Source organism: Muntiacus reevesi, chromosome 8, assembly GCF_963930625.1.
Source record: "Muntiacus reevesi chromosome 8, mMunRee1.1, whole genome shotgun sequence".
NCBI lineage: Eukaryota > Metazoa > Chordata > Mammalia > Artiodactyla > Cervidae > Muntiacus > Muntiacus reevesi.
The window spans coordinates 59,627,147-59,653,892 of record NC_089256.1 but is presented as its reverse complement, the minus strand read 5'-3'; the positions used below and the strand labels follow the sequence as shown (position 1 = coordinate 59,653,892).

General features: G+C 41.4%; 1 protein-coding gene across 1 annotated transcript in view; it reads right to left on the bottom strand.

Annotated features, from left to right (window-relative positions):
* Positions 1 to 26,746, bottom strand: part of LIPH (lipase H) — a 49,192-nt gene that overhangs the window by 13,467 nt on the left and 8,979 nt on the right. Inside the window, exons 2-8 of the mRNA XM_065942723.1 lie at positions 19,153 to 19,520; positions 17,943 to 18,051; positions 12,333 to 12,434; positions 9,986 to 10,075; positions 6,504 to 6,671; positions 4,916 to 5,011; positions 2,941 to 3,052 (exon numbers count right to left, since the gene is read on the bottom strand). Coding sequence (XP_065798795.1) covers positions 2,941 to 3,052; positions 4,916 to 5,011; positions 6,504 to 6,671; positions 9,986 to 10,075; positions 12,333 to 12,434; positions 17,943 to 18,051; positions 19,153 to 19,520 — 1,045 coding nt within the window. The remainder of the gene's footprint in view (positions 1 to 2,940; positions 3,053 to 4,915; positions 5,012 to 6,503; positions 6,672 to 9,985; positions 10,076 to 12,332; positions 12,435 to 17,942; positions 18,052 to 19,152; positions 19,521 to 26,746) is intronic.

Genomic DNA, 26,746 nt, shown 5'->3' with positions numbered 1-26,746 from the left:
GTGTGTGTCTGTGTGTCTGTGTTAGTCTCTCAGTCATGTCTGACTCTTTGCAACCCCATGGACTGGAGACCACCAGGCTCCTCTGTCCAGGTAAGAATACTGAAGTGGGTTGCCGTGCCCTTCTCCAGGTTATCTCCCCAACCCAGGGACTGAACCCAGGTCTCCTGCATTGCAAGCAGATTCTTTGCCGTTTGAGCTACCCAGAAAGCCCCCAAAACTCAAGGTACGTACCCTAGTATTATTTTCCTTTTCTTAAACTGTAAAGATACTGAATACTAAAATGTTAAAGTTTACCTGGCAAAAGAAAGAAAAGTAACCATAATCTTACCACAATTTAGAACAATCATTTAACTTTTTTCCCATATATTCTCTGATTGGTGGTGACTTTTTCACAAACATAACTACAATAGAAATGACTGAACGTGACTTTAAAAAGATATTAAGCTCTCTATCTTAATCAAGAAACAAGCCTTCATAAAAGAAAGAAAGAAGCCTCCAAATTTAGGAATTCCTACTTGGGAGAAATTTACTATATAAAATTCAAATTTCCAAGACATGTAAAGCAAATATGTAACCCAAGTTTTGCTACTCATAGAACTGCAGTCTCCCTGCTGTTTCTTAGACTCTCCAGATGAGGGCTCTGCCCACCTTTCTCATCGAAGCCTATAAACCTTGAGAAACCTGCGATTGGTTTCTCAAGATGGGGCCCCTAGCAGTTCCCTCCGGGGATCTTGATGCTGAAGAGTGTGAAATTGGCCAAATCGCTTGCCCTCTCTGAGCCTCAGTTTTCTCATATATAAAATAGAGATGGTAATACCACCTCAGAGGGTTTTAGTGAGAGCTACATTAACCACTGTCTGTAATGTGCTTGGTTCAATAAACAAAGGCTGCTATTATTATGTTCCAAGGATGTGTTTGAAAAAGTCACTTACAAGGAATTCCCTGGCAGTCCAGTGGTTAGGCTTCTGCACTTTCACTGCTGAGGGTTTGAATTCAATCCCTGGTTAAGAAACTAAGACTCCATAAGCCAAATGGTATGGCCAAGAAGAACCCCCACACCTTCCCTATTTATCTGCACAGTGAGCCAGCCAATAAGACGATCGCCAGTTTCAGATGACCTTCTACATGGTCCTCTATGAATGAGGCCAAGACACAATACAAGTGTCCAGAAGATAAAAGAACCCAGGAAACATCTCCTGAGTAAATGAATGAAATGAGTCTCAAATGCTTTTGCTTAAATTAAAAGGTTTGAGGATTTCTCCCCTTTTTCCTCGATTATAGAAGTAATAGAAGAAAAAATTATTAGTTCTTTTTAAACTATATATATACAACAGCACAGAAAACTGAAAAGGAAAGAGAAACTTTAGAAAGGACTCACATCCCTTCCATCCAAGGGGCAATCTAACTTATTTTGACATGCTTCTTTTTCATTATTTTGACATTGTTGTGCTAGTTGTATACTGTATATGATTTTATAAAATATAACTTTATTTTTTCCACTTAGTGCATTATAAGCATTTAATTTAATGTTTCATAAATAACTTACTTGAATAATGTTTTATTATATGGGAATATTTTGACAATTTCCCCATCGTTGGACTTACAGGATTTTTCCAATTTTCTATTGCAAAATACATTTTCTGAGTGTCAGAAACATACATATATATGTTTGTGTATATATGTATATTATGAGCTCAGAAAAGAATAGAAATGTATGTGTGTGAGTGGGTGCCTTTGGGCATGGGATGGTTGGGATGTGGCAGGGGTTTGGACTCTTATGTCACATATTTCCTTATTGTTTTAAATCATTTACAGTGAGCAGGGATGACTTTTGTGATTAAATGCTTAAGCAAACCTCGGAGAAGGCAATGGCACCCCACTCCAGTACTCTTGCCTGGAAAATCCCATGAGTAGAGGAGCCTGGTAGGCTGCAGTCCATGGGGTCGTGAAGAATCAGACATGACTGAGCGACTTCACTTTCACTTTTCACTTTTATGCATTGGAGAAGGAAATGGCAACCCACTCCAGTGTTCTTGCCTGGAGAATCCCAGGGACGGGGTCGCACAGAGTCGGACACGACTGAAGTGACTTAGCAGTAGTAGTAGTAGCAGAGATTGTCATACTGAGTAAAGTCAGTCAGACAGAGAAAGAGAAATCTGGTATGATAAAAAAGAAATGATACAAATGAACTTATTTACAAAACAGATTCACAGACTTAGAGAACAAACTAATGGTCACCAGTGGAGAGGAATGAGAGGAAGGGATAGTTAGGAAGTTTGGGATGGACATGTAGACACTACTATATTTAAAATGGATAACCAGGGATTCCCTGGTGATATAATGGATAAGAATCCACATGCCAATGCAAGGGACACGGGTTCAATCCCTGGTCGGGGAAAATTTCACATGCTGTGGGGCAACTAAGCTCTAAGCCAACATGCCTAGCGCCTATGCTCCACAAGAGAAGCCACCGCAATGAGAAGCTTGCACACCACAGCTAGAGAGTAACTCCACTCACCTATGCATAGCAATGAAGACCCAGCACAGACAGTAAATAAATAAAGTTATTTAGAAAGTAAAATGGATAACCAACAAGGACCTACTGTATAGCACAGAGAACTCTACTCAGTATTATATAACAACCTAAATGGGGAAAGAATTTGGAGGGAAAAAAAGGGAAGGAAGGAGAAGAGGGAGGAAAGGAGGGAAGGGAGGGAGAAAGAAGCGGGGAAGAAAAGTAGAAGGAAAGAAAATTTCTGCACCAGTTCCATTTGTAAAGAGTCTGAAAGATCAAGAGCCACAAAGCAACATATTCCTTTATATCTTTCACAGGACAAAGCCACGTACAGGTCTATGATTAAAAAGTTGATATATTTGGAATTTAACTTCTCCAAACAAAAAAGAAAGTAGCAAGTTGCAAATAATCCTAGCCCAACTTACTGATTGATTTTGGATTCTGTCGTGTTTCCAGCTTTATCTTTCAATTTGATTGTAATGGATCCTCTTCTTATGTTCTTATTCCAGGTTATAATATCCACAAAGTAATGATATACTTCAAAACAGGGAGAAATCATGGTGTGAGAGAAATATCCCCAAATGCTTTCCTGAATGTTCAGTTCCTAAAAACCTGACCTACCTAATAACTAGGTCTCTTTTTCCCTTCCCCTCTAGTTTTTCTGCAAAGATTCAGGGCAGAATTTTCCAATATTTCTCTCTATTCTCTTCGGTAAAGATGGCCTGAATGATAGCAGAACTCAATGGTATCCAGTTGCCATGTTCAGGCACCACTCTTAGATCAGTGTTCCCACATTATTGACTGAAGTCTCATGGCCTACTGCCAAGTATGATTGATTCACCACAATTTCTGCCCATTTTAGAATAAACTAAATAGGGGGCCATGTGGAGACCCTCAACAGCTGACAAGGCCTCCCTCAGTCTGGGTCATGTCCACTAGCCTACCCAGCCTACCTCATCTCTGCCCCAGTCATGCCACACCACCTGCACTGCCATACTGTCTCTTGTGTCTGGGCTTTGTCCCCTTTGCCAATTCACCCTTCAGGTTTTGACTTAATGCACTCCCTCAAGGAGGCCTTCACTGGTGCTCAGACTAAGTCAGGTCTCTCTCAGAGTTCTTATTATGCTCTGGTATTCTCCCCTCATTAGTCAGCACACTTTACTGTATTTACAAAATACAAGAAAAATGATAATCAAAAAAGTGATAAATGAATGTGTATATCCATGCAAATATTGCCTGTGTGATGTCTTATGGGGTTAAAAAAAGAAAAAGCTAAAATACATTAATGCTACAACAATAACTGGGAAGGGATGATGCTTCCTTTGTAATCCCAGCAGAAATACCTATTGATATGCATTGCTTGCTTGCTTGCTTAGCCGCTTCAGTCATGTCCGACTCTGTGTGACCCCATGGACTGTAGCCTGACAGCTGTTCACTGGATTCTCCAGGCAAGAATACTGGAGTGGGTTGCCATTTACATCTCCAGTTGATACCCGTTAATTCCTACTGGATGAACGAGGGCACATAACATGTCCAGAGAACTTTTCTTCCTACCTACTCTTTGCTCCCCAAGGTCAAGAATGATCTGGAGAAGTGGGGATCCCACCATGATAGTCAAATTTACTATCTCTGGGTCAGACTTGCAGAGAAGGGCGAAGAGGCTCAGGGAGATGACAGTCCTACGAGGGAATAACATCAGCCATGGAGTTGCTGTTTCGTGGCCTGTTATTACTCAGGAACTTGTCCCGCGTTTGGATCAGGCAAATACCAAACCCTGAGCTGCTACAGATGCTCCAAAAGAGGAGGGAAACCTGATGATGTGCAACCTCCTTTATAAGGCAGACTCCCAAGCAAAGTGAAAAGGGAGAGAAGATTCTAAGACGTACATCTACCTAGGGAAATTCCTACTTGCTTCCTAGGGCATCTAATCATCTGCTGGCCTATTTAGCTTCCATCTTGAACACTCAACTTCTCAATGTGTTTAGAAGGTCACTGTGGCTACTTTGAAGCTGGAATTGGCCTATAGATATGGCTGACGCCAATTTTTCCTAGTCATAACCTCATGTCTCAAGCAAATTTTCTGGAAGATCTTAGTAATTAGAATGTCCATCCAGTGGAGCTAACAACTATGACTTGTTGAGATTTTAATTCTTATAACCCAGAAGGTAGGCATGATTGTCCCCATTTTACCAAGCAGAACTTTGAGACTCAGAGAGGTTAAATGTCTTGGTCATACAGCTGTTGTGTGGTAGAGTCAAGATTCAACCTAGGTCCTTCCAGCTCCAAAGTCCATGCTTCACCGCGGCCTTCATGTGCCAAGAAGTAACCAGGAAGCTGAGACTTAGACATTCCAAAAAGAAAAGAGTCGGGCAAGAGCAAACAAGCACATTCACCACTCACTGCAGAAGGGTTTCTCCTCAGCTGTGTCAAAGAATGCTTTAATCATAGGAGGATCCCCCTCCCTTAAATAGTCTTTCCAGTTATCAGCATAATAGCCTATAAAACAAGTCAGAAAAGTGTAATGTCAACATGTGTTCTATGAACATAAAAGCAGCTGGGGAGACTGAACAGCAGGTTTGATTGCCGCCACCACCGCCAAGACAATCACCCTCATACCCACAGCCATGGTGGGGACCTGCAGGGCCACCAGGGCATCCCCTTCCCCAGCAGCCCCCTTACTTTTTTCACAACGCTAACCCTAAGAGCTGGGGCTTGTAAAAGGACCCTCCAGTGACTTTACCCCTCTTTCTACTGACATTACATCACCCAGCCCTGGTTCTCAATAGCAGGGGTGTGGGGAGTGATACACCCTGAAAACTAAAAATGTGCTGTGCTTAGCCGCTCAGTCATGTCCAACTCTTGGCGACCCCATGGACTGTAGTCCACCAGGCTCCTCTCTCCATGGAATTCTCCAGGCAAGAATACTGGAGTGGGTTGCCATGCCCTTCTCCAGGAGATCTTCCCAACCCAGGGATTGAGCCCAGGTCTCTCACTTTACAGGCAGATTTTTTACCGACTGGGCCACCAGGGAAGTCCTAGACTAAAAACAGCACTGATATTTTTCAGTAATACCTTCATTTTCTAGAGTATTTAAAACAAATTCAGGTTTATACCTAGAGCAGCATCACGTTTGCAAAACAATGCGCTTTCTTGAAGAACTATAATTGGGCCCCTAAACTGCACGGAACTTGGAATGGCCATGTGACTATGTCAAGAGGCAAGAGAATGTCCTTCTTTGTGACTGTGCCAGCAGGAATGAGGCTAAGAGCTGGCACTGGGGCCTCTCTCTCTCCCCTTTTCCCACTGCTTAGGGAGTGGCCTCTGTATTCTGGGACCCAGGCATCAATATTTTTTAAAAGCTCCATATTCAAATATACAGTCAAGGTTGAGAACCCCTTCTCTATAGCCTGCCCTGATGTTAACTTGAGTTTTTCCTTTGGGAACATTAGAAAATTGTCATGACCATTTAGTTGCAAAGTCTTCACCACCTGGAATATTTCCACTAACCCTTAGCAAATATCCAAGTAGCCTCCATGGTCATTACGCCAGCTCACCCTGTATTTGTGTACATGCACAGAACACTGGAGTGTGATGTGGGAGCATTAACAGGTATGACTTGTTAGAAGGGGTCACCCTGTAAGACCCTCCCTTAACAGAGAGGTTGTATGCCTGGAGAAGGGTGTTCCTAACCCTACGGGAGTAGACTGCATAAGATGAAACTTTTCTGGAACCTTCTTTTTCTTGCTAGAATAAAGTATCCAGGGAGGTGGCACTCCCTTCTGGATGAAATCCTATGTAGATTGCTTTTCTAACATTCTTTAGTATCAGGAGACTCCAGAGTACTTCACAGCATTATTGGCTAGAAAAAGCTAAGGAAATTAAGACACAGGATATTCAGGCCCGTTTTTAGATGGTTAAAATGGGGCTGGGATCCTATCAGAAATTAGCTCTTTGTTGATCAGAGTAGGAAACTGCTGGCTGGACTTACCCAGAACAGGACAGGGCTCCGTCTGTGATTTGCCACAGTTGACACACTTGCCGTTCCTATAATCCCGGTAGGAGTCACAGGGATATGCGGTGATGGCGCAGTTCTCTCTCAAGGAAGAAAGGTACAGATACACGGACCTCTGGTGGTCACACTTAAAATACTGCATTCCTTGGTTGTATAAGGAATAGTCAAAGAATAGTTGTAGCATTTAGTAATAAATAGTGCATCGCGTATTATTTTTGTTCTTTGTAAAATTTATTTGGCTGCACCAAGTCTTAGCTGTGGCACATGGGATCTTTAGTTGGGGCATGTGGGATCCAGCTCCTCAACCAGGGATTGAACCCCGGACCCCAGCATTGAGAGCACAGAGTCCCAGATACTGGACCACTAGAGAAGTCCCTTGTATATTGTTCATCCATATAATTGATTATGTCTCTTACGCACCAGGCACTGTGCTAATATCTCCAGTGTACTTGATTCCATTTAATCCTTACAAAACAAAATAGATCAGGATTCATGCTGACAAACAGTAAGTGACAAGAGAGGCATGGTTATCCCTATTTTACCTGGCAGGACATTGAGACTCAGAGATGTTCAAGGATTTGACTCTGTCCTTCCTTTGTCACTGAAATGTCAGGGTAGTCAGAGGTCCCTTGGAGATTTGTAGCAGAAAGAAGCACATTTAAACCAGTAAAGATATCAGAGAAAGAAGGCATTGGGGAGCAACTGGTAGAGAAAGACCCCCAAGAAGGGTAAAGAGAGGAGGTAGCTGTATGAAAACATGGAGGGTGCTTCCCCCCAGGGTTGGATGGAGAAATGGATATAAAGACCAAATTTGTGATCTAAGGTTAGGAGAGATAAGAAGGCTCCTTCAGGTGGGACCTTGATCAAGGTACAAAAGTCAAACCTAACTCAGTGAGGGTTTATAGCTTGGGAGGTATTTGGAATAGAAGCACAAGGAATGATCAGGGAGTCAGCAGGATATAAGCACGAGGCTTTTCTGGCATTACTGAGGGTCTTGAGGGCATGGAGAAGTGAACAAGTTTGCCTGGACCTTGTACTCGATCGACAAGAATCCATGACTTCTCCAGAATGTGCCCAAGCAAAGATAGGGGCTCACATGGCAGAGACCTAAGGGCCTGGGGGCACAGAGGGCACTCATGAGAGCAGATAAGTGGCAGGGGCTCCAGTTCTGCTACAAAGGTGAAAGGTGAAGTGAGAGGAGCCAAACAATTTCTGGCACTGAAAGCCAGAAATGGGCAAGAAGAGGTGACAGACAAATGCAGGTGAATTCTTGGCGGGTGCCATGTGGTGCGATGGTGAGAGGAGGGTGATGAATCGCAGAAGAGTTGGAGCTGATGAAGGACTGGAGTATAGGGAGGTTTGTCAGAAGGTCGATAAGTCAGATGGTGAAGTCACATAGAAATGGAAACTGGATCCCAAAGACAAGTACTCAAATAAGAATTTTTAAATAACAGACAGTGAACCACATAACAGAAGAGTTGTAATTATGAGCCAGTAGTTGAAGAGGCACTGGGCGCTGGAGTCAGATCAATGTTTCTTCTTCCTCCAGAGTCCATGTATGTCCATAGAAGGAATTAGTGAAGGACAAAAAGAAATAAACTGGGCAAAAGAGAGAAGCATGCAGCCAAGCTGGCTGGAGTAAAATCTGACAAATCAACATTTAATTATTGTTCCTGGAACCTCCACTTGCAGAAACAATGAAGTTAATAACACCACGGAGGATGTCCTTTAGCAGCAAAGCACATTATCTTTGGCTGTTCATGGATGTTGTTACACTACAGCACACAGGACAGGATTTGAACACATACCATTTATGGTACAATTGAACACACACTATTTGTAGTACAATGTGGTTGCCCTACTTAACGCCATTTCATCTGGATCGTTTTCAAATACTACATCATTTCCATAGGACCATATACAGCTATTATTTTTGTATCAAGATCATTTTTTTTTCCTACAATTATTTTCATGATTGTTTAGTTATATCTAAATTGCACAATACAGATTCAGAGCACTTAGGGTTTTTTAAAATTCTGTCCCCTCATCACACTTTAATGTTGTCCTCTGACTACCTATTCTGTGAGTTTTTTCTCATTGTAAAACTAACAGATGCTCATTCAGAAAATATAACACAATAGCAAATTATGACCTAAAAATCACATAGAAATCCAATATCCAGAAATCACCACTAATAATTATTTGGAGCATTTAGTGTTTAGTCTTTTTTTCTATACTTACACATGTCCAAATATACACTTAAAAAACAAAGGATTTTTGGAGTTTTTTTGTTTTGTTTTATTTATGCTGTTTAATTTTGTCTCTTTTTCACTTTGTAAATATTTCATATTGGAAATATTTTCATTAAACTAACAACATGTTTTTTAAGAATTATATCCCTTTGCTTAGGGTGCACCATGCTATTTAATAATTTTCCTATGCTGGAGATTTAGATTATTCCTAAAAACTATTATAAATAATTCTGTGTTGAACATCTTTGCACTCTGATTTTTTACTGCATTTTCCATTATTCCTCTAGGAAAGATCGCCAGATATAGAATGTCTAAGTCAAAGACGTACCTTTTCAAGAGAGAGAAATAATTCATAGTAGTTTTTTAATCATATGGTTATGCTTTTTTAAAGTAGTATATTTAAGTAGTAATGTTTTATTTATAATTTATAGTTGGACCACCTCTATCATCTCGGAAAATTTGTTTTCAATTAATAACAATTCCACAGGGCTTCCGTGGTGGTCAGTGGTTGAGAACCCACCTTGCCCAAGGGACACAGGTCCGATTCCTGGTCCAGGAAGATTCCACATGCAGCAGAACAACTAACCCTTGCTCCATGACTGATGAGCCTGAGCTCTAGAGCCCATGAGCCACAGCTACTGAACCTACACACTGCAGCTACTGAAGCCCGAGGACCGAGAGCCGGTGCTCTGCAACAAGAGAAGCCACTGCAATGAGAAGTCCCATGCACTGCGACTAGAGAAAGCCTGAGTGCAACAGCAAAGACCTACCACAGCCAAAAAATAAATCTTTAAAAATAAATAAATAAATAACAGAAACAATCTCCCATTGGGATTTCCCTGGTGGTCTGTCCAGTAGTTAAGAATCCACCTTGCAATGCAGGGGAGGAGGGTTCGATCCCTGCTGGGGAAACTAATATTCCCACATGCCATGGGGCAACTGGGCCTGTGTGCTACAACTACTGAGCCTGCTCCAGAACTGGAGTGCCTCAGTAGAGAGCCGAGCTTCACAGCAAGAAAAGAAAGTCCAAGTGCCACAAAGAAAGATCCCACATGAAGCATGCAAGATCTGAAACTAAGACCTGAAGTAGCCAAATAAATAAATAAATAAATATTTTTTAAAAATCCCACATAGAATGATAATCAGATTTTTAAAATACACCCTTTTAAAACCACTGTTTGGCACAATATAAAGATCTGTACTTACCTCCAAATATTGTTTTGGGGCAACCAGGTTGATCCAATCCTCCATTTGGGTAGAAGTCTATGTTTCCTAATGGTTTCTTGTAGCCCAGTGCTAAAAGAGAATATACTATGCTTTCATACTGCTTTGAACTCTTCCCATCTCATAGCTCATTTGCCTGTAACAGGATATAGGCAGGGATTGTCTTATTCTTGTCATTGCTGCTACTGTTATCATTATACCTATTTAAATATTTTGTCCAAAGTTAGCCACTCCAGTGTTCTTGCTTGGAGAATCCCCGTGGACAGAGGAGCCTGGAGGGCTACAGTCCATGGGATCACAAAGAGTCAGACACAACTGAACGACTAAGCACAGCACAGCAACCAGATAGCTAGAAAGCAGGGATTTCCAAGTAAGAGACTAGGAAGCTGGTAACAGAATATATGTCTGATATTTTCTGAAAATGAGAGTTTTGGCCCTCATTCACTGCATCGCTGGTAAAATGATAAGTTTCATGTTTATATTTGGCTGGAACACTCTTATTGTTGGGTGCTTCCTGAGCCTCTAATTGCATTTGTGTAAGTGTTTAATGAATAAGAAACAGGAAACCTTCACTTAGTAGGAGAAACCCTTAAAACTGGTGGATCTAGGATGGTTAAAAGGTTGGAAACTCTTCTAGAAAATGGAGACCTAGAAAATTATAGATAGATTTAATAATTGCTTATTCTGTTTAACCTTGTAACTCCAAAGTAATAAAAAAAATCCTGATTAAAAGATTATGTATATGAATGTATGTGTATATATGTATACACACATATATAGTGTATCATTGCAATAATAATATGAGTGCATGCTCGGTCATGTCTAACTCTTTGCAACCCTATGGACTAGAGCCCACCAGGCTCCTCTGTTCATGGGGATTCTCCAGGCAAGAATACTGGAGTGGGTTGTCATGCCCTCCTCCAGGGGATCTTCCCAACCCAGGGAGCCAACCCTCATCTCTTATGTCTCCTGCATTGCCAGGCAAGTTCTTTACCACTAGCACCACCTGGGAAGCCCACTATTATATATTGAGACACTAGATGTGTCCGTGGGTGTGATACTAGGGGTTTTATACAGTTTTCTTCTAGTATTCACAATGTCTGAAGAGTAACCATTGGTAAATTCAGATGAAGTAAGTCACAGATGAAGATTCTGGGGCTCAGAGGACTTACGGAACAAACGTGACGCCACCAGAAAGAACAAAACCTGGGGTCTGAGTCCACCTCTGCCTGACTGCAAAACTTATACTTTTTTCCTCATTTACTTTCTTTCCAAGAACAAAAAATAAATTACTCTGTGCCATCCAGAATTAAAATGGCATTGAGGTCCTGCATCCAAATTAGATAACTCTTCACACATGCTACAAGCTATTTCACAGAGACATTTATTCTAAGGCACACAATACCACCCCAGAGTGTCCATGATGGCCAGTCAAGGGTTTTTCAGGTGGTTGTATCACAAAAGGGATGTACTACTGAATGACCACTCTGTCATTCTGTCCCCTCTGCCCTCCCTACGTGCCTACTCCAGCTCTCCTCCCAGACATCTGGATATAAAGACCCACCTTTAACACCAGCCCAATCCCCACGTTATGTACCCAGTATCGGAAATGAAATCAACACCATGAAAGACAGAAATAGCCAGGAAGATCTACAGAGAGCTGGAGAGGTCTAGGCAGTTTAGAAATGCTCTGTGTGGGGATTTCCCTGGTGATTCAGTGGCTAAGACTCTGCATTCCCAGTGCAGGGAGCCCAGGTTCATTCCCTGGTCAGAGAGCTAGATCCTACACGTCCACAACCAAGACCCGGAGCAGTCAAATAAATATATAACTTTTTTTTTCGTTGTTGTTAGGAAATGATCCCACATGCCACAACTAAGACCTGGAGCAGTCAAATGAATAAATATATAATTTTTTTTTTTAAGGAAATGTTCTGTGTGGAGAGACACAATGCTTACCTTAACCTTTCAACTTAAGGAAATAATGAGAAAGAACAAACAAAAACACAGAAAATCATGCATCCAAACCAAGTTGCACTTATGGAAACATTTGTCCATGGTGTGCAAACCAGCCTCTCCTTGATGGGTCAAGACGATCACTTTACAAATAAGAAATGATGAGAAGGGCACCCCCACTCCTTCAGGAGGTCCTAGATGCCTGCATAAAACCACTTCCCTTCACTCTTCCTGTGGATTTGGAAGCCTGCCCTGTAGGTAAAGAGGAAATCTGGAGGAACCTGATCCGCCTCTGCATGAGCATCACCACAGGGAGACTCTTTGGAAGTTTGAGGGCGTGGGGGTGGTCACTGACCCACAAAGACAAGAATGTTACCATCTGTGTCAGAATGGATGACATCAACGAATTGTGCGTCTCTGGGATCTAATCTGTCCTCTGGAGGTTTCCCGTTGAATAAAGGGCCCGCAGGGTCCAGACCTGCAAGGAAAACAGAGTTGGCTTGGCAGCCCCACGCCATGAGTCACCTGCAGCGGGCTTTTGATCCCTCCTGGTGAGGATGGTTCACAGGCTGCAGGGCACCCCTGGTGGTCAGGCACTCACATTCCCATCCTGCTGTGTCAGGCTCCTTTCCACAGCCCCATAGCCTTTTCCCACAGTGGAGGTGGTTACCCTCGCAGCACCCCCTTGAGAATGCAGCCAGACTCCCTCCAGAGGTGTACCTTTTTCTTTTTGCTGAGCCACGTGGCCTGTGGAATCTTAGTTCCCCGACCAGGGATTAAACCCAAGTCCTTGGCAGTGAGAGCCTGGAGTCTTAGCTGGCCTGCCAAGGAATTCCTTGGAGGTGTACCTGTGTGGGCCCCCACAGTAGGGAGTGCACAGACAGATGGGGACCAGTGACGGGGATAAACTGGTTCCTCAGGAAAAAAAAGCATCCAAGGGTGCATATACAAAATAAACACAGTACTTATGTTTATCCCGTTTTAAATAACCTAGAACTTCACTTCTCTTCCTTGTTATTAAAAAAACTCCTTTATTGTTTCCATTTTTATTCACATTTACCAGCTTACATTAGAAGTCTGGGAGGGAGGCAAGGTAGCTATTGTCATTCCTATTTTACATGTGAATGAACTGAGGTTCAAGTGTCTTAACCAGAGCCACAGTCTCACAATGCAACCAGCTCTCTCTGCTGAGCTTTTTATTTCCACTAATTGGGTTTGGCAAACTGAGTGGGAAAGTGTGAGACTCGTTGGTCAGGCCAGGCATTAGACCAGGTATGGAGGAGGGAAATAAAGTTGTGTGTGTCAGTTCCTGCACAATTAACCCACTCCATAAATGCCTGAACTGATTCCTTGCTCTTGGTAAACGTCAGTGGGATGTTCCTCACCATCATTATGAAATAGCTGCCAAAACAAGAGAGCAGCTCCTGTGATAATGTAACCACACACTAAAAACACCAGAAGATCCCAAAGGCCCTACTAACTGGAAACTTACCTGGAGTGGAAACAGTTTCAAGGGATGTCCCCCCAAGTTTTTATCTATGAAGGTCATTTTAAATGACATCTCCTATCCCCAGTGCTATAAGACCCAAGAGATAGTATCTTTACCTCAGCAGTCCTGGTTCTAGCCCCAGTCTCTCCATTTCTCCTCAGCTAACACCCTAGATTCCTTGAGGTATATCATTATCTGCCTCCTTTTCTTATCTCCCTGTCTTTTTCTCCCCCAGTTTTTCCTCTTCTGTCTGCTCCCAGCTGAAACTGATGTGGGAGGGGGTGGATCAATAACCAGGTATCCAAGTCCATAGGATATCAGCACAGCATTTTAAGGCAAGTACAGAGAAAAAGAGAGCGAGCCAGGCAGTCAGGCAAGAAAAGGGAAATTTATTAGAGGGAAAAGAGAGGGTGACTGGCTCTTAAGGAGGACCAGCATCCTCCCTTTCTGATAGAGTCCTTCTTATACCCCACCAATGAAAAATTCTCTGAGGGGATGGTCACGCAGCAGAGGTCTAGAATCTGAGAAGGTTCCACAGCTTTGAGAAGATAGGTGCCAGTGAGATAACACGATGCCATCTGGGCAATTTGGTCAGTCTCAAGGATCACTGTGATTTATTCCTTGTTGGCTTGGTTGACATAACGAGCGAGCCATCTTATCAGTGAGACCCCACGTGGACCCTATCAAGCATGAGAAACTCAGAACCTCAGAACACTTTGCTGGGGAAGCCTCCCTCTCCTCACATAAAACAGCAGCACTTCCTGCCTGAGAAAATGAACAGTAAGAGCCTCAGTTTATAGCAGTCTCCAGATCCATGGCCGATAGACTGGCTTACCGTATAAAGTCCAAACCAGGGCAATTTCAAAAGTGATAAAGCTGCTATTAATAATTATGCCAGGACTGAAGACACAAATGAGGAATGTCACAGTAAACTTGGACATATGATCTCCTTAGAGAAAAGTCATAGCAAATGATCAGCTTACACTGTCAGCCAGAAATCACAAACTATCCTTAAAAAGCTGCATATTTTGTGTGAGCAGAGATCACTGAGGTTGGATAGAAGTGACATGAGCCCCAAAACTAGCATTAACCAGCTGTGTGATTTTAGGTAGGTTACTTCACTTCTCTGAACCTCAGTTTCCTTATCTGCAAAACAGAGGTAGAATTACTTGCTACTTCAGAAGGCTTACCAAGGCACTCCTAGATCTAAATTCAGAATACTGAGATTATTACAGAACAGAAACAAAACCAACAAAATGGAGCTCTTTCTTGTTGCTCTGTGATCATCAGCAAAGTGTCTAGCTAGTGATCCCTGGTTTTGATCACAAAATTAACCAGTTTGAGAATCTGATGAAAGCCCTGGACCTCAGACCTCTTCCCAGGACAAATGTCCAATGTATTACAGGTGGCTTTAGGGGCCTCCCTTACTCCCATCCCAAAGGTCACCATGAACTAACTCTCCAAGGCAGTACTATCTAATAGAAATATAATGTGAGCCACATATATAGTTTAAAATTTTCTAGCAACCACTTTTTAAAAGTGAAAAACAAAGAAAACTGATTTTAATAATGCATTTTACTTAACCCAGTTTATTTAACCCAATATAGCAGTAAAATTTCATTTCAACATGTAATGAATATAAAAAATCCAATTTTAAAATATATTTAAGGTACATTTTTAGTATATTTTTTCATAAACTTCAAATTTCATGAAACTTTAATATATTTTCATAACTTTTTCATATTTTAATATATTCTAATATAGCTTTCATTTTTAATAAGACATTTCATACATTTTAATATATTTTTCAAAAATTTTTACTATATTTTTCTTCAAAATCCAGTGTGTGCTTTGTATTTATAGCACATCTCAGTTTGCATTAGCTACATTTCAGGTACTCAAGGGTACATGCAGCTCATGGCTACTATATTGGACAACACAGATCTGTGGTCATTTTTTAATGTATAGCATTCAGACCACCTGAATCTTCTGGTTAAAAGCAGACTCCTGGGACTTCCTGGTGGTCCGGTAGCTAAGACTTCACACTCCCAGTGCAGGGGGCCCTGGTTCTATCCCTGGTAAGGGAACTAGATCCCACATGCCACAACAAAGACCCAAATAAGAAAGACCCAGTGCAGCCAAATAAATACATTAATTAAATGTTTTTTAAAAAGATAAGAAAGCTAGGCTTAAGTTACTTTTTAAAAAATAAATAAAAGTACAGACTTTTTAATCCCAAGACCAGAGATCATGATTCAGCATATCAGTATTGTATCCAACACTCCAAGATGATTTTCATAAGAATCAAATTTAATGTATTATCAAGTGATGTAGGTACTTGAAATGTTTTTAAACCTATTCATCTTTGTTTTAAGAAATTAATGAAAAGTAATACCAGGAGATGCGCTTGGAGAGGAAAAGAAAAAGCAAGAACAGAAGACAAAAGGGGAAATGAAAGAGATGAAGCAGACACTCTGGCCTAGATAGTTAGCAAGCAGAACCGCCCGGTTCTTAGGAGTTGGGAGTGAATTATGTCTTTCCCGCCCCACAATCCAGTGATCCCACTCAAGAAGGGCAGTCAGAGGTGAGCGGGGAAGGGAAACGCTTTACCCCTGATACAAGCGCTTGGGAACAGGTGAATTTGACGTTGGGGCTCAGTGAGGATGAGGAACTGGGAGAACACGGGGCAGTCAGAGGAGACAGAAAATCGAGCTGCAGACTGTGGGCTGAGTCCAGGTCACAAGGCAGGGCCGCATGGGCCCAGGGTGGAGGGGAAGCTGGCTTGGGGAATTTCCATGGTCAGAGGCCAGGTTACATTGTATTTCTATCCAAAGTAGTTGTGGGAACAGGCTTGCTGGGAGGCTGAGGAGCAAAATTAGGGGGTAGATAGAATAAGGCAGTGATGGGCTGGAGCCCCCAGCGCTAACACTGGACAGCCCATTTAGCTTTTCTCTCCCCAAACTTTCTGGTCAGTGACGTCAGGTCAGTAGCTTAAAATCAGCCACAGTGGGAGTATTTACATCATAGAATCAGCAAATGCTATAAATTTATTTATGTGTATGTGTGTTTGTGTGGAGAGCTGATCAGCTTCTAAACACACCACTGGGAAAAATCCCAGCTCCCAGAGGAGAAGCTCCCAACAGATAAAGAAAACAAGCAAATTTGAGCCATTTGTCCTTTGTACCCATAAGGAAAAATGAATTTTTAAAAAGTAAACACGTGTTGCCTTCTAAAACATTATAGTAATAATTTTAAAAATTGAAAAAAAGGGACTTTCCTGATGGGCCAGTGGCCAAGATTCCACGCTTCGAATGCAGGGATCCCAGGTTCCATTCCACATCGCCCCAGCTAAGAGGTGGTGTGTTGCAGCTAAAGATCCTGAATGCTGAAACTAAGCTCGAAGATTCCTTGTGCCACAACTAAGACCCAGGACAGCCAAATAAATAAACATTTTTTTAAAAACTGAAAAAACATTTTGCTTCCCTAGGAAAGCAGGTGAATAACATGAGTGCAACCTTGGCATTCGGGGTGAAAGTGAGGGAAAAAAATAGCCCAGGAAAAAATGTGACCTCAAGTACCAGGATTAGAAGACACCCAGCCAATGTGGAGTACATGTGTATGTGAGAGAGACAGACAGACAGACAGACAGAAGGGGGGGCGGTGAGGTGGGGCGGGCCAGAAGACTAGCCCAGGGCCACATGTCAAGTTAAATACCACATTCAGTCCTGTGACTCTAAAGGGTTACCTCTCAATTGCAGTTGGTTTGAATCATTTACCTTCCCCCACCCCTTCCATTCACTTCTGCCTTCCAGATTGCCTAAATCTGGAATGGCTATCTCAGTGTAAGGATCGATTCTGGAAAAGATATGGATGGCCAGAGCTTTGCCTCTCTGAAAGAGAAAGCCTCCCTCAGCCTTTCATCTGTCACTGTGGAAAGTTACTGAGCACTAGGCAAGTGAACCCAGCAAGGGGATCTTTCTTTGGAGTTTCACCTGCTGTGTTTCTGAGGGTTTTTATTCAGTCTTGGTCTGACAGCTGATAGTCACAGAGTAAGCTCCAGATAACATAATTCCCATCTCATTTTCCTACCCTGAGGCTCCAGCTATGCCTGGGGCTATATTAGATACTAGTTTAAACAATCTTGGATTAAATGAAAGGAAGGCCATCTGCTTGGGGCAAAATCCCCATCATGTGACATAGTTGTTTCTACAGCCATAAGAGAAATAAAGTCAGCACCAAACTTTTCTACAGCATACACAATTAATAAAGTGTTTGCACATATTTTATTAAATAATAAATTTAATACTGCTGAAGTCAGTTACTACTATGGTCTTCCCTTTGCACAAGAGGACATTTGCTCAGAGTGGTTAACTAATTGGAAGAGCTGACTTGGAACCCAAGGACTTGGATTTCCTGTATCATGCTCCCCCAGGAAACACAGTCCACAGGCTGGTTATCCTGTGCCCATTCACGGGAAGCCTTACCTGTAACTCTTACCTGTGATTCTCCCCAGCTGGCCATCATACATCTTTCCAACAAACCCAGCTATGTGGGCTCCTAGACTTACTCCAATCATGTAAATGTCATCCAGAGAAGTTCCTTCTGCCTAGAATTTCAAGAGATCCATTGTTAAAAATTGTGAGGGGCCAAGGAGTTGACAATACCTGGAGAAATTTCCTAACTGTTGACTTTGGAGAAATATTTCTAAGTACCTTATGTCCACTATCTTATTAAAATGTCACAACACCCCCACAAACTAGAAGCTATTCTTTTGATTATACAGATGAGGAAACTAACTGAGCAGGCTGAAGTCATCTTCCCAAGGTCAAACAGCTTCTAGGAGGGAGCAGGACAGAATTCAAACTTGTCTGTCCAAATACAAACCTGTGCCTTAATTTTTATACCATGGTGTCTCCATTCGTGCTTCTGCTAGGAACCAAGCTGAGACATCTTAAAGCCTTCCCCATTGAGAAGAAGGGCAATCAAATATTTTAATGAACTCCTTTATCTTCAAGCTGGCTTGGTTAATGAATTACCATGGAGAGGGAAGGAAGGAAAGAAAGGGGCAGGGCATATTGTCCATAGTCCTGGGATAGCTGGTCATGAGTCATTTTAATATTCCCTTTCCCAAGGGCTGTGGCTTAGCTGAGGAGCTCATGTAAAATTTATGTCACCCCTGGCCACAGTGGCCACCAGGTATGGCTCTCTGAAATAGCCCTGATATCAAATCACTTTTTATCAGATTGGGTATATCAGTTTTGGTTTGGGATAAAGTGATCGCTAAAGTTTTGGCAAGTCTAAGAAAAGGAAGAGCTATGAAAGTTGAGGAAACTCTGGGCAGTGAAGCCAGGAAACCTCTCCAACCCATTAGGTAACTTTATATGAGTTAGAAAAAGATGTCCCTTCCCCAGGACACTTTGCTGTCATTCACTAGAAAATTATTATAATAGATATATAAATCTACAATGTCTACAGAGACGATGGTGCTCAGATGGATTCCCTGTGCAGTGCACAACCTGAGCAGCCATACCTATGGGCCTTACCTTCAGCCCTTCCCTACACCCTCCTGGGGGTTTATTCAACTAACATTTGCAAAACACTGCAAAAATAGTCCTCCTGGTCATGTAGATACCTCTTGGCTTTAAATATCCAGATAATGAGCCAATTTCAATTTGGCTCTGAACCATCTAAGAAAATTCCTCCTTACCAACATTAGATCGATAAATTCCTTCAAGACTGTTGCCACTTTTCTGGTTTTACTAGAAGCATGGTTGTACATTACAGTAGTAGCTCCTCGATTCCAATCAACAATAACCACATTCATGTCTTCCACAGAGAGCAAACCCTCTACTAAGTCCTCTATCCATACTGGAGGAGAGCCTGTCGGCCTGAATCCATGGATCACAAAGGTAGTTTTCTTAGTTACGTTCAAGTTCCCCAAAACTGTGGAGTTGATGGCTTGTGCGCAGGTTGGGTTTCTCCTTGTGTAGAGCATCAGCTTCACATTTAGTCCCGTTCCAACCACTGCACTGTGAAAACTCAGTTTGGTAAATGAAGGACATGTTTCACCTGTGTCTGAAAATAAAAATTAGATGGTATCATGACAGTTCTTTCCTTAGACAGACATCAAATAAGAGTTCTGTCCTACACTCACTGGAGTTCTTTCCATGTGTCCTACAGTACCTAGCAAGAGGCTGGATCTAGTTGAATGAAGTTTAAACATCATATCTGATTTAGAGTTCATAAGTAGTGTCTTCTTTTTCATACAGAAAATAATTTTTTTAAAAATCCTACCCTCTTTTAAGATATAACCCAAAAGCTACCTTAGTGAAGCCTTCTCCAACTCTCCCAGCCTTAATTACTGTCTGTCCTTCAACCCAGAACTCCCCAGCTGCTCTCTGTGCCACAATGACAGCCCAGTGAAGACATTTTCAGGGATGTACTATGGATGTTGCTTTATATGGATGTCTATCCCATAGGACCACAGTCTCCTTGGAATGGTGGCTTATGATTAATCTCATATATCCATCACTGTGCCCAGCACATAGTAGAGGACTTAGTAACTGAGTCTGTAGGGTCCAAGCATCTCTCCTTGTCCACAGCTCCCAACTGCAATGGTGGTGGAGAACATGGTGTCCCTGGCTCTGCACCTTTCAAACGCATCTGAAACTGTTAACCATGGTGGCCTTTCAAGGGCCTTTCCTTCTTTGCTCAAACATCATCTTTAAGCATTCACCCTGCTGACTGCACTTGAAGAATGGCCTTAAAAGAAATTCTGGGGATGTAAAGAGAACAGCTTAAGATGAGCTTAGAGGGCTTTCCTGGTGGCTAAGCAGTAAAGAATCCGCCGGCCACTGCAGGAGACACGGGTTTGATCCCTGGTCCAGGAAGATCCCACATGCAACTAAGCCTGGGCATCACAACTATTGAGCCCATGCTGTAGAGCCTGAAACTACTGAAACCCACGTACCCTAGAGCCTGTGCTTCACAACAAGAGAGGCCACTGGCATGAGAAGCCCAAGCATCACAACTACAGAGTAGCCCCCGCTCACAGCAACTAAAAAAAAGTCCATGCAACAATGAAGACCCAGCATAGCCATAAATAAATAAATAAATATTTTTTTTTTAAAAAAAGAAGAGCTTAAAGCATCTCATTATGGCAGAAATTGAGATAGTGTTTAAAAACATGTCACAGGGACACAGGAACCAACTTGAAGGGGTTTCCACTGACCAGATCTGGGATAATTTGAGAGCAAAATAATTAAGGATGGTGATGAGTGATAAGCTGCTTGCATGCCACCCGTGTACCCAGCACGGCCACACACACAAAAAAAAAATTAAGGAGGCTTTGAAATCTCTTACCCTAGAAAAGACATGGTTAAAAATTAAGCCCCAGGGACTTCCCTGGTGGTGAAGTGGATAAGAATCCATCTGGACACAGGTTTGATCCCTGGTCCGGGAAGATTTCACATGCCGTGGACCAACTCCCAAGCCCATGCTCCTAGAGCCTGTGCTCTGCACCAGAGAAGCCACCACAGTGAAAAGTCTGTGCACCCCAAAAAAGAGTAGTGCCCACTTGCAGCAACTAAAGAAAGCTCTCGCAAAGCCACAAAGACCCAGTGAAGACATAGATAAATAAATGAATAATTTAAAAGAATTGAGCCCCAAAATCACGTATTCCTCCTTTTACTTTATACTGTCTAGTAGATTGTGCAGTGAGGCCTGCTCGTAATGTAAGTACCATCTTTTCTTTTTTTTTCTTAGCTTTATTGAGACATAACTGACAAATAATATTGAGTAAGTTTAAGGTGTATGACATCATTTTATATTATATATACTAAGAAATGATTACCACAATAAGGTTAGTTAACACACTCATTACCTCACCTAGTTATCGTGTGTATGTGTGAGAAGAGAACATTTAAAATCAACTCTCAATAAATTTCAAACATACAATACAGTATTTTTAACTACCATGCTGTGCATTATACACCCAGGACTTATTCATCTATGTAAACATTTTCGCCATCAGTTGGTCCCTTTCATTTCCCCCCTTCCTGTAGATTGCTTGTTGCAGGAAAACCTGGACTGAAACTTATCTGGTGCTTGTAGTTGCCCAACAGTAAATAATTGACTGTTCAAGTAATCAAGTTATTGCAAAGGAGGAGTGGCGAGGTGGGGCTGAGCCTGTGGGACTTAGCCGTCAGTAAAACTGGGTTCTGTTCCTGGTTTTGTGACCGACCCACCAGGTGGCCTGGGGAAGTTATGTCATCTTTTGCTCTTTACCTACCTGCCCAAGAGAATTATGTGGTGGAGATTAATTATGAATGAGGTCATATTGGGGAAGATAGAGCCCCCTTTCCAAAGAAGGAGATTGCTTATTTACTGTGTTTGTTCATTTTGAGCCAAATGATCAATACTAGGTCAATGTGTCATAAAGCCATGTATCTGAGTCCTTGCAAGGCTCAGAGATGCGTCCTGAAGTTTGGGGCCAGAGCTGTTTTTCAGCAGCAACTGCCAACTTTAATGTCTACGGGATGGGTGCTCTTTTTGGCCTGCTGGGTCCTTTCTAGAAGCCCTTAAAGTTGACAGTTACTGAAAGGCAAGAAGGGCAGAACATGTAAATATTTATTTTTCACTTGACAGAACTGCTGTGACTTCAAGTATTTTTAAATGTCTTAGTTATGTTTATAATGGCATTGTGCTCTGGAAAAGGTCATTGCTTTTGCTATGTGGATTTTGCCTGTTGCTCTTTTGTGTTTTTTTCCATTTGTATTTTCTTTCTCACACTGGGAAGTTTTTTGCCCACTTCAAATTTTCTGGCATTGATCTTTATAACTTTATATGAAATCCTTTTTTTCTATATTACGGGACGTCAGTGTGTGGATTGTAGGTCAGTGGGCTACATGCAGAAGGGCTCCAAACGTAGGTATATTTATTCAGATTTAATTATGCTCCACTGTGAACTCCTGGCAAGGAGTTTGGGGCATCTGGAAACTGTATTTCAGACTGTTGTGGAGCATATTTTTAAATTCTGAAAAAAAAGAAAAAGAAAAAAAAGGAAATAAATAAATTCTGCCATGCGTCCAGCTGCTGACCTTTGTCAGAACAGTTGTCTTTCCTTATTATGCCCCAGTCCTTGCTTGAGTTAACTCCAGCTGGTGTCTAATGACTTTCTGATATGAATGATGAGGGCATTAGCACAGTCAGTACTTCTCTCTGATCCAGTGTCTACCTCCTGATTTTTTTTTTTCCTCCTGATTTTTATTAGTTATAAAATTACTTCTAGCTCTTCTGGTGATTACTTTTTTGGTTTAAAAATAAATATTTAAGCCTCTATGTACTGGTATATGACTCAGAGAGAGTTTCTGTTCTATTTAGTGTATCTATTCTAGCTCCTCCTAATCTACCAAGAAAGATGAGAAAGCTGCTCACGTATTGCCTCCTCTATTGTATATCCTCCTTAACCCTTTCTTAAGAACACAAACAAATGGGAGGAGCTAAGATGGCAGAGGAATAGGTTGGGGAGACCACTTTCTCCCCTACAAATTCATCGAAAGAACATTTGAACGCTAAGCAAACTTCACAAGAACACAAATACAAATACACTTGCAAAACGTACATTTTGGGTTCCCTCTGTCAAAATACAGCCAGTCCTCTTTATTCATGAATTTCATATTTGTGAATTCACCTACTCAAAATTCATTTGTAATCCCCCAAATCAAACATTTCTTACCCCTGCTCTGCATCTCAGTAGTTTGGGTATGCCTCATTCAGGGGATGCCCACTCCACTCCCAAGGAAGGAGGGCCCCCTCCTTCTCTCCCATAGTTTCTCTCCTCTATCCTCCTCCCTGGTGACAGGTAGACCCTGCCACTTGGGGAAAGGTCAGCAGGGGACCTCTTTTTTGCATTAGAAGGAGAAAATGATTTGGTTTCCACTTTTTCAAAATCCAGCTATGTCAACAATAAAGCTGAATAAATTTTTAGCCATGTGTCAGTTTCTCAGTTGGTTGAAACCCAGAGGAAAGAGGAGTGTGATTACCACCCACACCTCAGCAGCAGACTGGGAGACCTTGAGGGCAGAAATTTTATTTTTAACAAATAAAAAAATTACATAATATTGAATGCATATAAAATAAGAATGCAGAATATTTGCAAGTGATAAAGCACAGTAGTAAACACTCTATCTAAAGACCTAAAATAAAACCCAAATGTATTTGTAACCCCTGAAATCAATACTTGAGGGGCTTTTGCAATCATGCACAGACCCGTGCCGAGTGGCAAAAAAAAATATCTGAGTTGCTCCATGCGACACTCTCAGCAGTGGTCAAACACACCAACTGCTCTGCCTTCTTGTTTCAGCTCTTGCAACAAATGTCCTTTTCCTGGCCTATTACTGCTACATTTCTTGCTTCTTGGGCCTTTTCTTTGTGATTTCTCTGTTTAAAAACATAGTCCTCAAATGCTGGCTGGAGTTTCTAAACTCATAAAGGCTGTGATGTTACCTTACAGAGAAAAGGTGTTACATAAGCATTGTTCAGGTATGAGTTATAGAGCTGGCCATGAGTTCAATGTTAGCAAGTAAATGATATATATTAAATATGGTGTCTTTAAACAGAAACACATATAAAATCAGATTATGTATTGATTGATCAGTCAACAAAAATGCTGTAACCAGAGGCTCCCCAGAACCTAACCCTTTATTTTCCCTCTGAGCAATGGTCCAGTAACTGCTACTTAAGTGTCTGAGCGCCTTTACAGAACAGGAACTGCCATGAATAATGAAGATGTTTATATAAAATTTATCTTCTAGAACTGTATTTCCCTGGTCATGTAGTTTTAATTCTAGAAAGTACAAGATCATTGCTCACAGTGAGTCCTTTGTCTGGCCTTCTTCATTGCTCCTGAATGACTCGTTCTTGATTTAAAGACAGGCTCCTGGATGGCCCTTCACCTATCCCCAGCCATGCTCATGGGATAAGAAACTTGCATGGAGGACAGAACCAGCTTTAGGAATGGGGGACTGCCTTTGATCTAACCCTCAGAAGCTCTGGGCTGGTAGAAAGTGTTGATTTTTTCAATAGGGCAATTTTATCCTGTTTCTTTTGTTTGATTGTTCCGAGACATTCCTGGATGCAGTTTGATTAGTTACAATTAAAGTTGACTCCTTTTTTTTTTTTTTATAGTAATGTTTATTGCAAGTGATCTAAATTTGTATTCTTTGTACATTTCAGTTTTTCAAATTTTCTTTTTTACATGATAAGAGGTTTGTCATGAAGTCAACTGCAACAGTAATAAATTTTCTTTTTTTAAAATTTATTTATTTATTTATTTATTATTTTTTTAAATTTTTCAGTGGGTTTTGTCATACATTGATACGAATCAGCCATAGAGTTACACATATTCCCCATCCCGGTCCCCCATCCCACCTCCCTTTCCACCCGATTCCTCTGGGTCTTCCCAGCCCACCAGGCCCGAAAGTTGACTCCTTTTTTTTAAAGCTGGAAAAGTGTGGGGTGGCTAGTGGATAACCTATTCACTATACTATTCTCATCTGTAAGTGGATTCCTTGGCCTAAATGATGCTCTGACTTTATATGCTTTCCCCCAGGATTTATAGATATTCTACTTCCTTGTGTTGAATTCGACTCCATTTTTTCCCTTAAATATTACTTGTTTTTTCATACCACAAACCTGAAACATTTTTTCCTTTTCTGAAATAACTTCCCCCACTAACACAGAAGTTCCAAAATAACTAATCTGTTTGCCCATTTATCCATTCTTACGTTCCCAGTGCCAAGAACAGGGCTTGCTTCAAATATTTCCTGGATAAATGAATATCAATCTGTTAACACATTAGTCAGCCATTCAGAATGATCCATATAAATACTATGTAGTGTATGACATAATGTTTATAAAGTAAATGAAGCATGAAATGCATTGTGACTGAAATTATTAGAAATATATCTGCAGGAGACACAGCCTGGAAAATCATATGCAAACAATAATAGGTCATGCACTCCGCCCTAAAGTTCTTTGCTTAAATTTGCCTCAAGTTATTAATCCTTTTCCTCTCAGAATTAACACTATTTTTAAAAGAATATATTACATTTATCTTATTTTGGACTATGTTACAAATTAGTTTAAGCTTCTCTAGGGCTGGCACTGTATTGTTTTTAGTCTAGTAGTGTGTACCCATCACCAAGCTCAAGAACTTGTCTTGTTGTTGGGCCTGAAATTCTCACGTAATTTGGAGAGCATGTCAGGAGTAGATATATGTGAATAGCAAATTTGTTACATTGCTTCACCCTCATATAGTTCTTCACATTTTACTTTGGGCTTCCCTGGTGGCTCAGACTGTAAATACTCTGCCTGTAATAAGAGAGACCTGGGTTCAATCCCTGGGTTAGGAAGATCTCCTGGAGAAGGGAAGGGCTACTCATTACAACTGAGCACCTCTCTCTCACATACACACACACACACACACATACACACACACACACACACACACACACACACACACACACACACACACACACCTTCAGAAAGCAAACCTCGTTATTTTGTTGTTTTGTTACAAAGTCGAGTTTGCTCAGAGGTAGTATTAACAGCTCAGCAGAACATGTTAAACTGGTTTCTAAAGCTTAACCTCTTCTATTAGAGTTTATTTGAAAGGGGAAAAACTTTGCCTTTACTCTTCAGACTACTTTGAAATTCAATCCCTTTGAAATGCCATTTCCTGTTGACAATCGGAAAATTACAGTTGTATGGGTGACATCTCCCATTCAGTGATGAATTCAGACCCTTGTGTAGGGCAGGCCTGATTATCATTTACTGTCTTCCTTCTGTTAAATTAAAAGAAACATATTCAAATAGGATGTCAGGGAAAGCTAGCTATAACATCTTCAGAGATAACTTATATGTGCCTGAGATACTTTATTATAATCTAATACATGACCGCCCATGGGCCAAATCCAGCCATGATCATTAGCATATTGTCTTTAGTTGTTTTCTTGGTATAAGGCAAAATTGAGTGGTTTAACAGTGACCACTGTCCCACAGAGCGGAAAATATTTACTATATGGTTCTCTACAGAAGTTTGCCAGCTCTGGTCTAATATCTTAACCAAATTTTCCAGGCAAGAATACTGGAGTGGTTGCCATTTCCTACTGCAGGGGATCTTCCTGACCCAGGAATTGAACCCACGTCTCTTGCATCACCTGCAATGGCAGGCAAATTCTTGACCACTGCACCACCTGGGAAACCCTTGCCAACTCTGGTCTAATGTCGTACACAAAAAC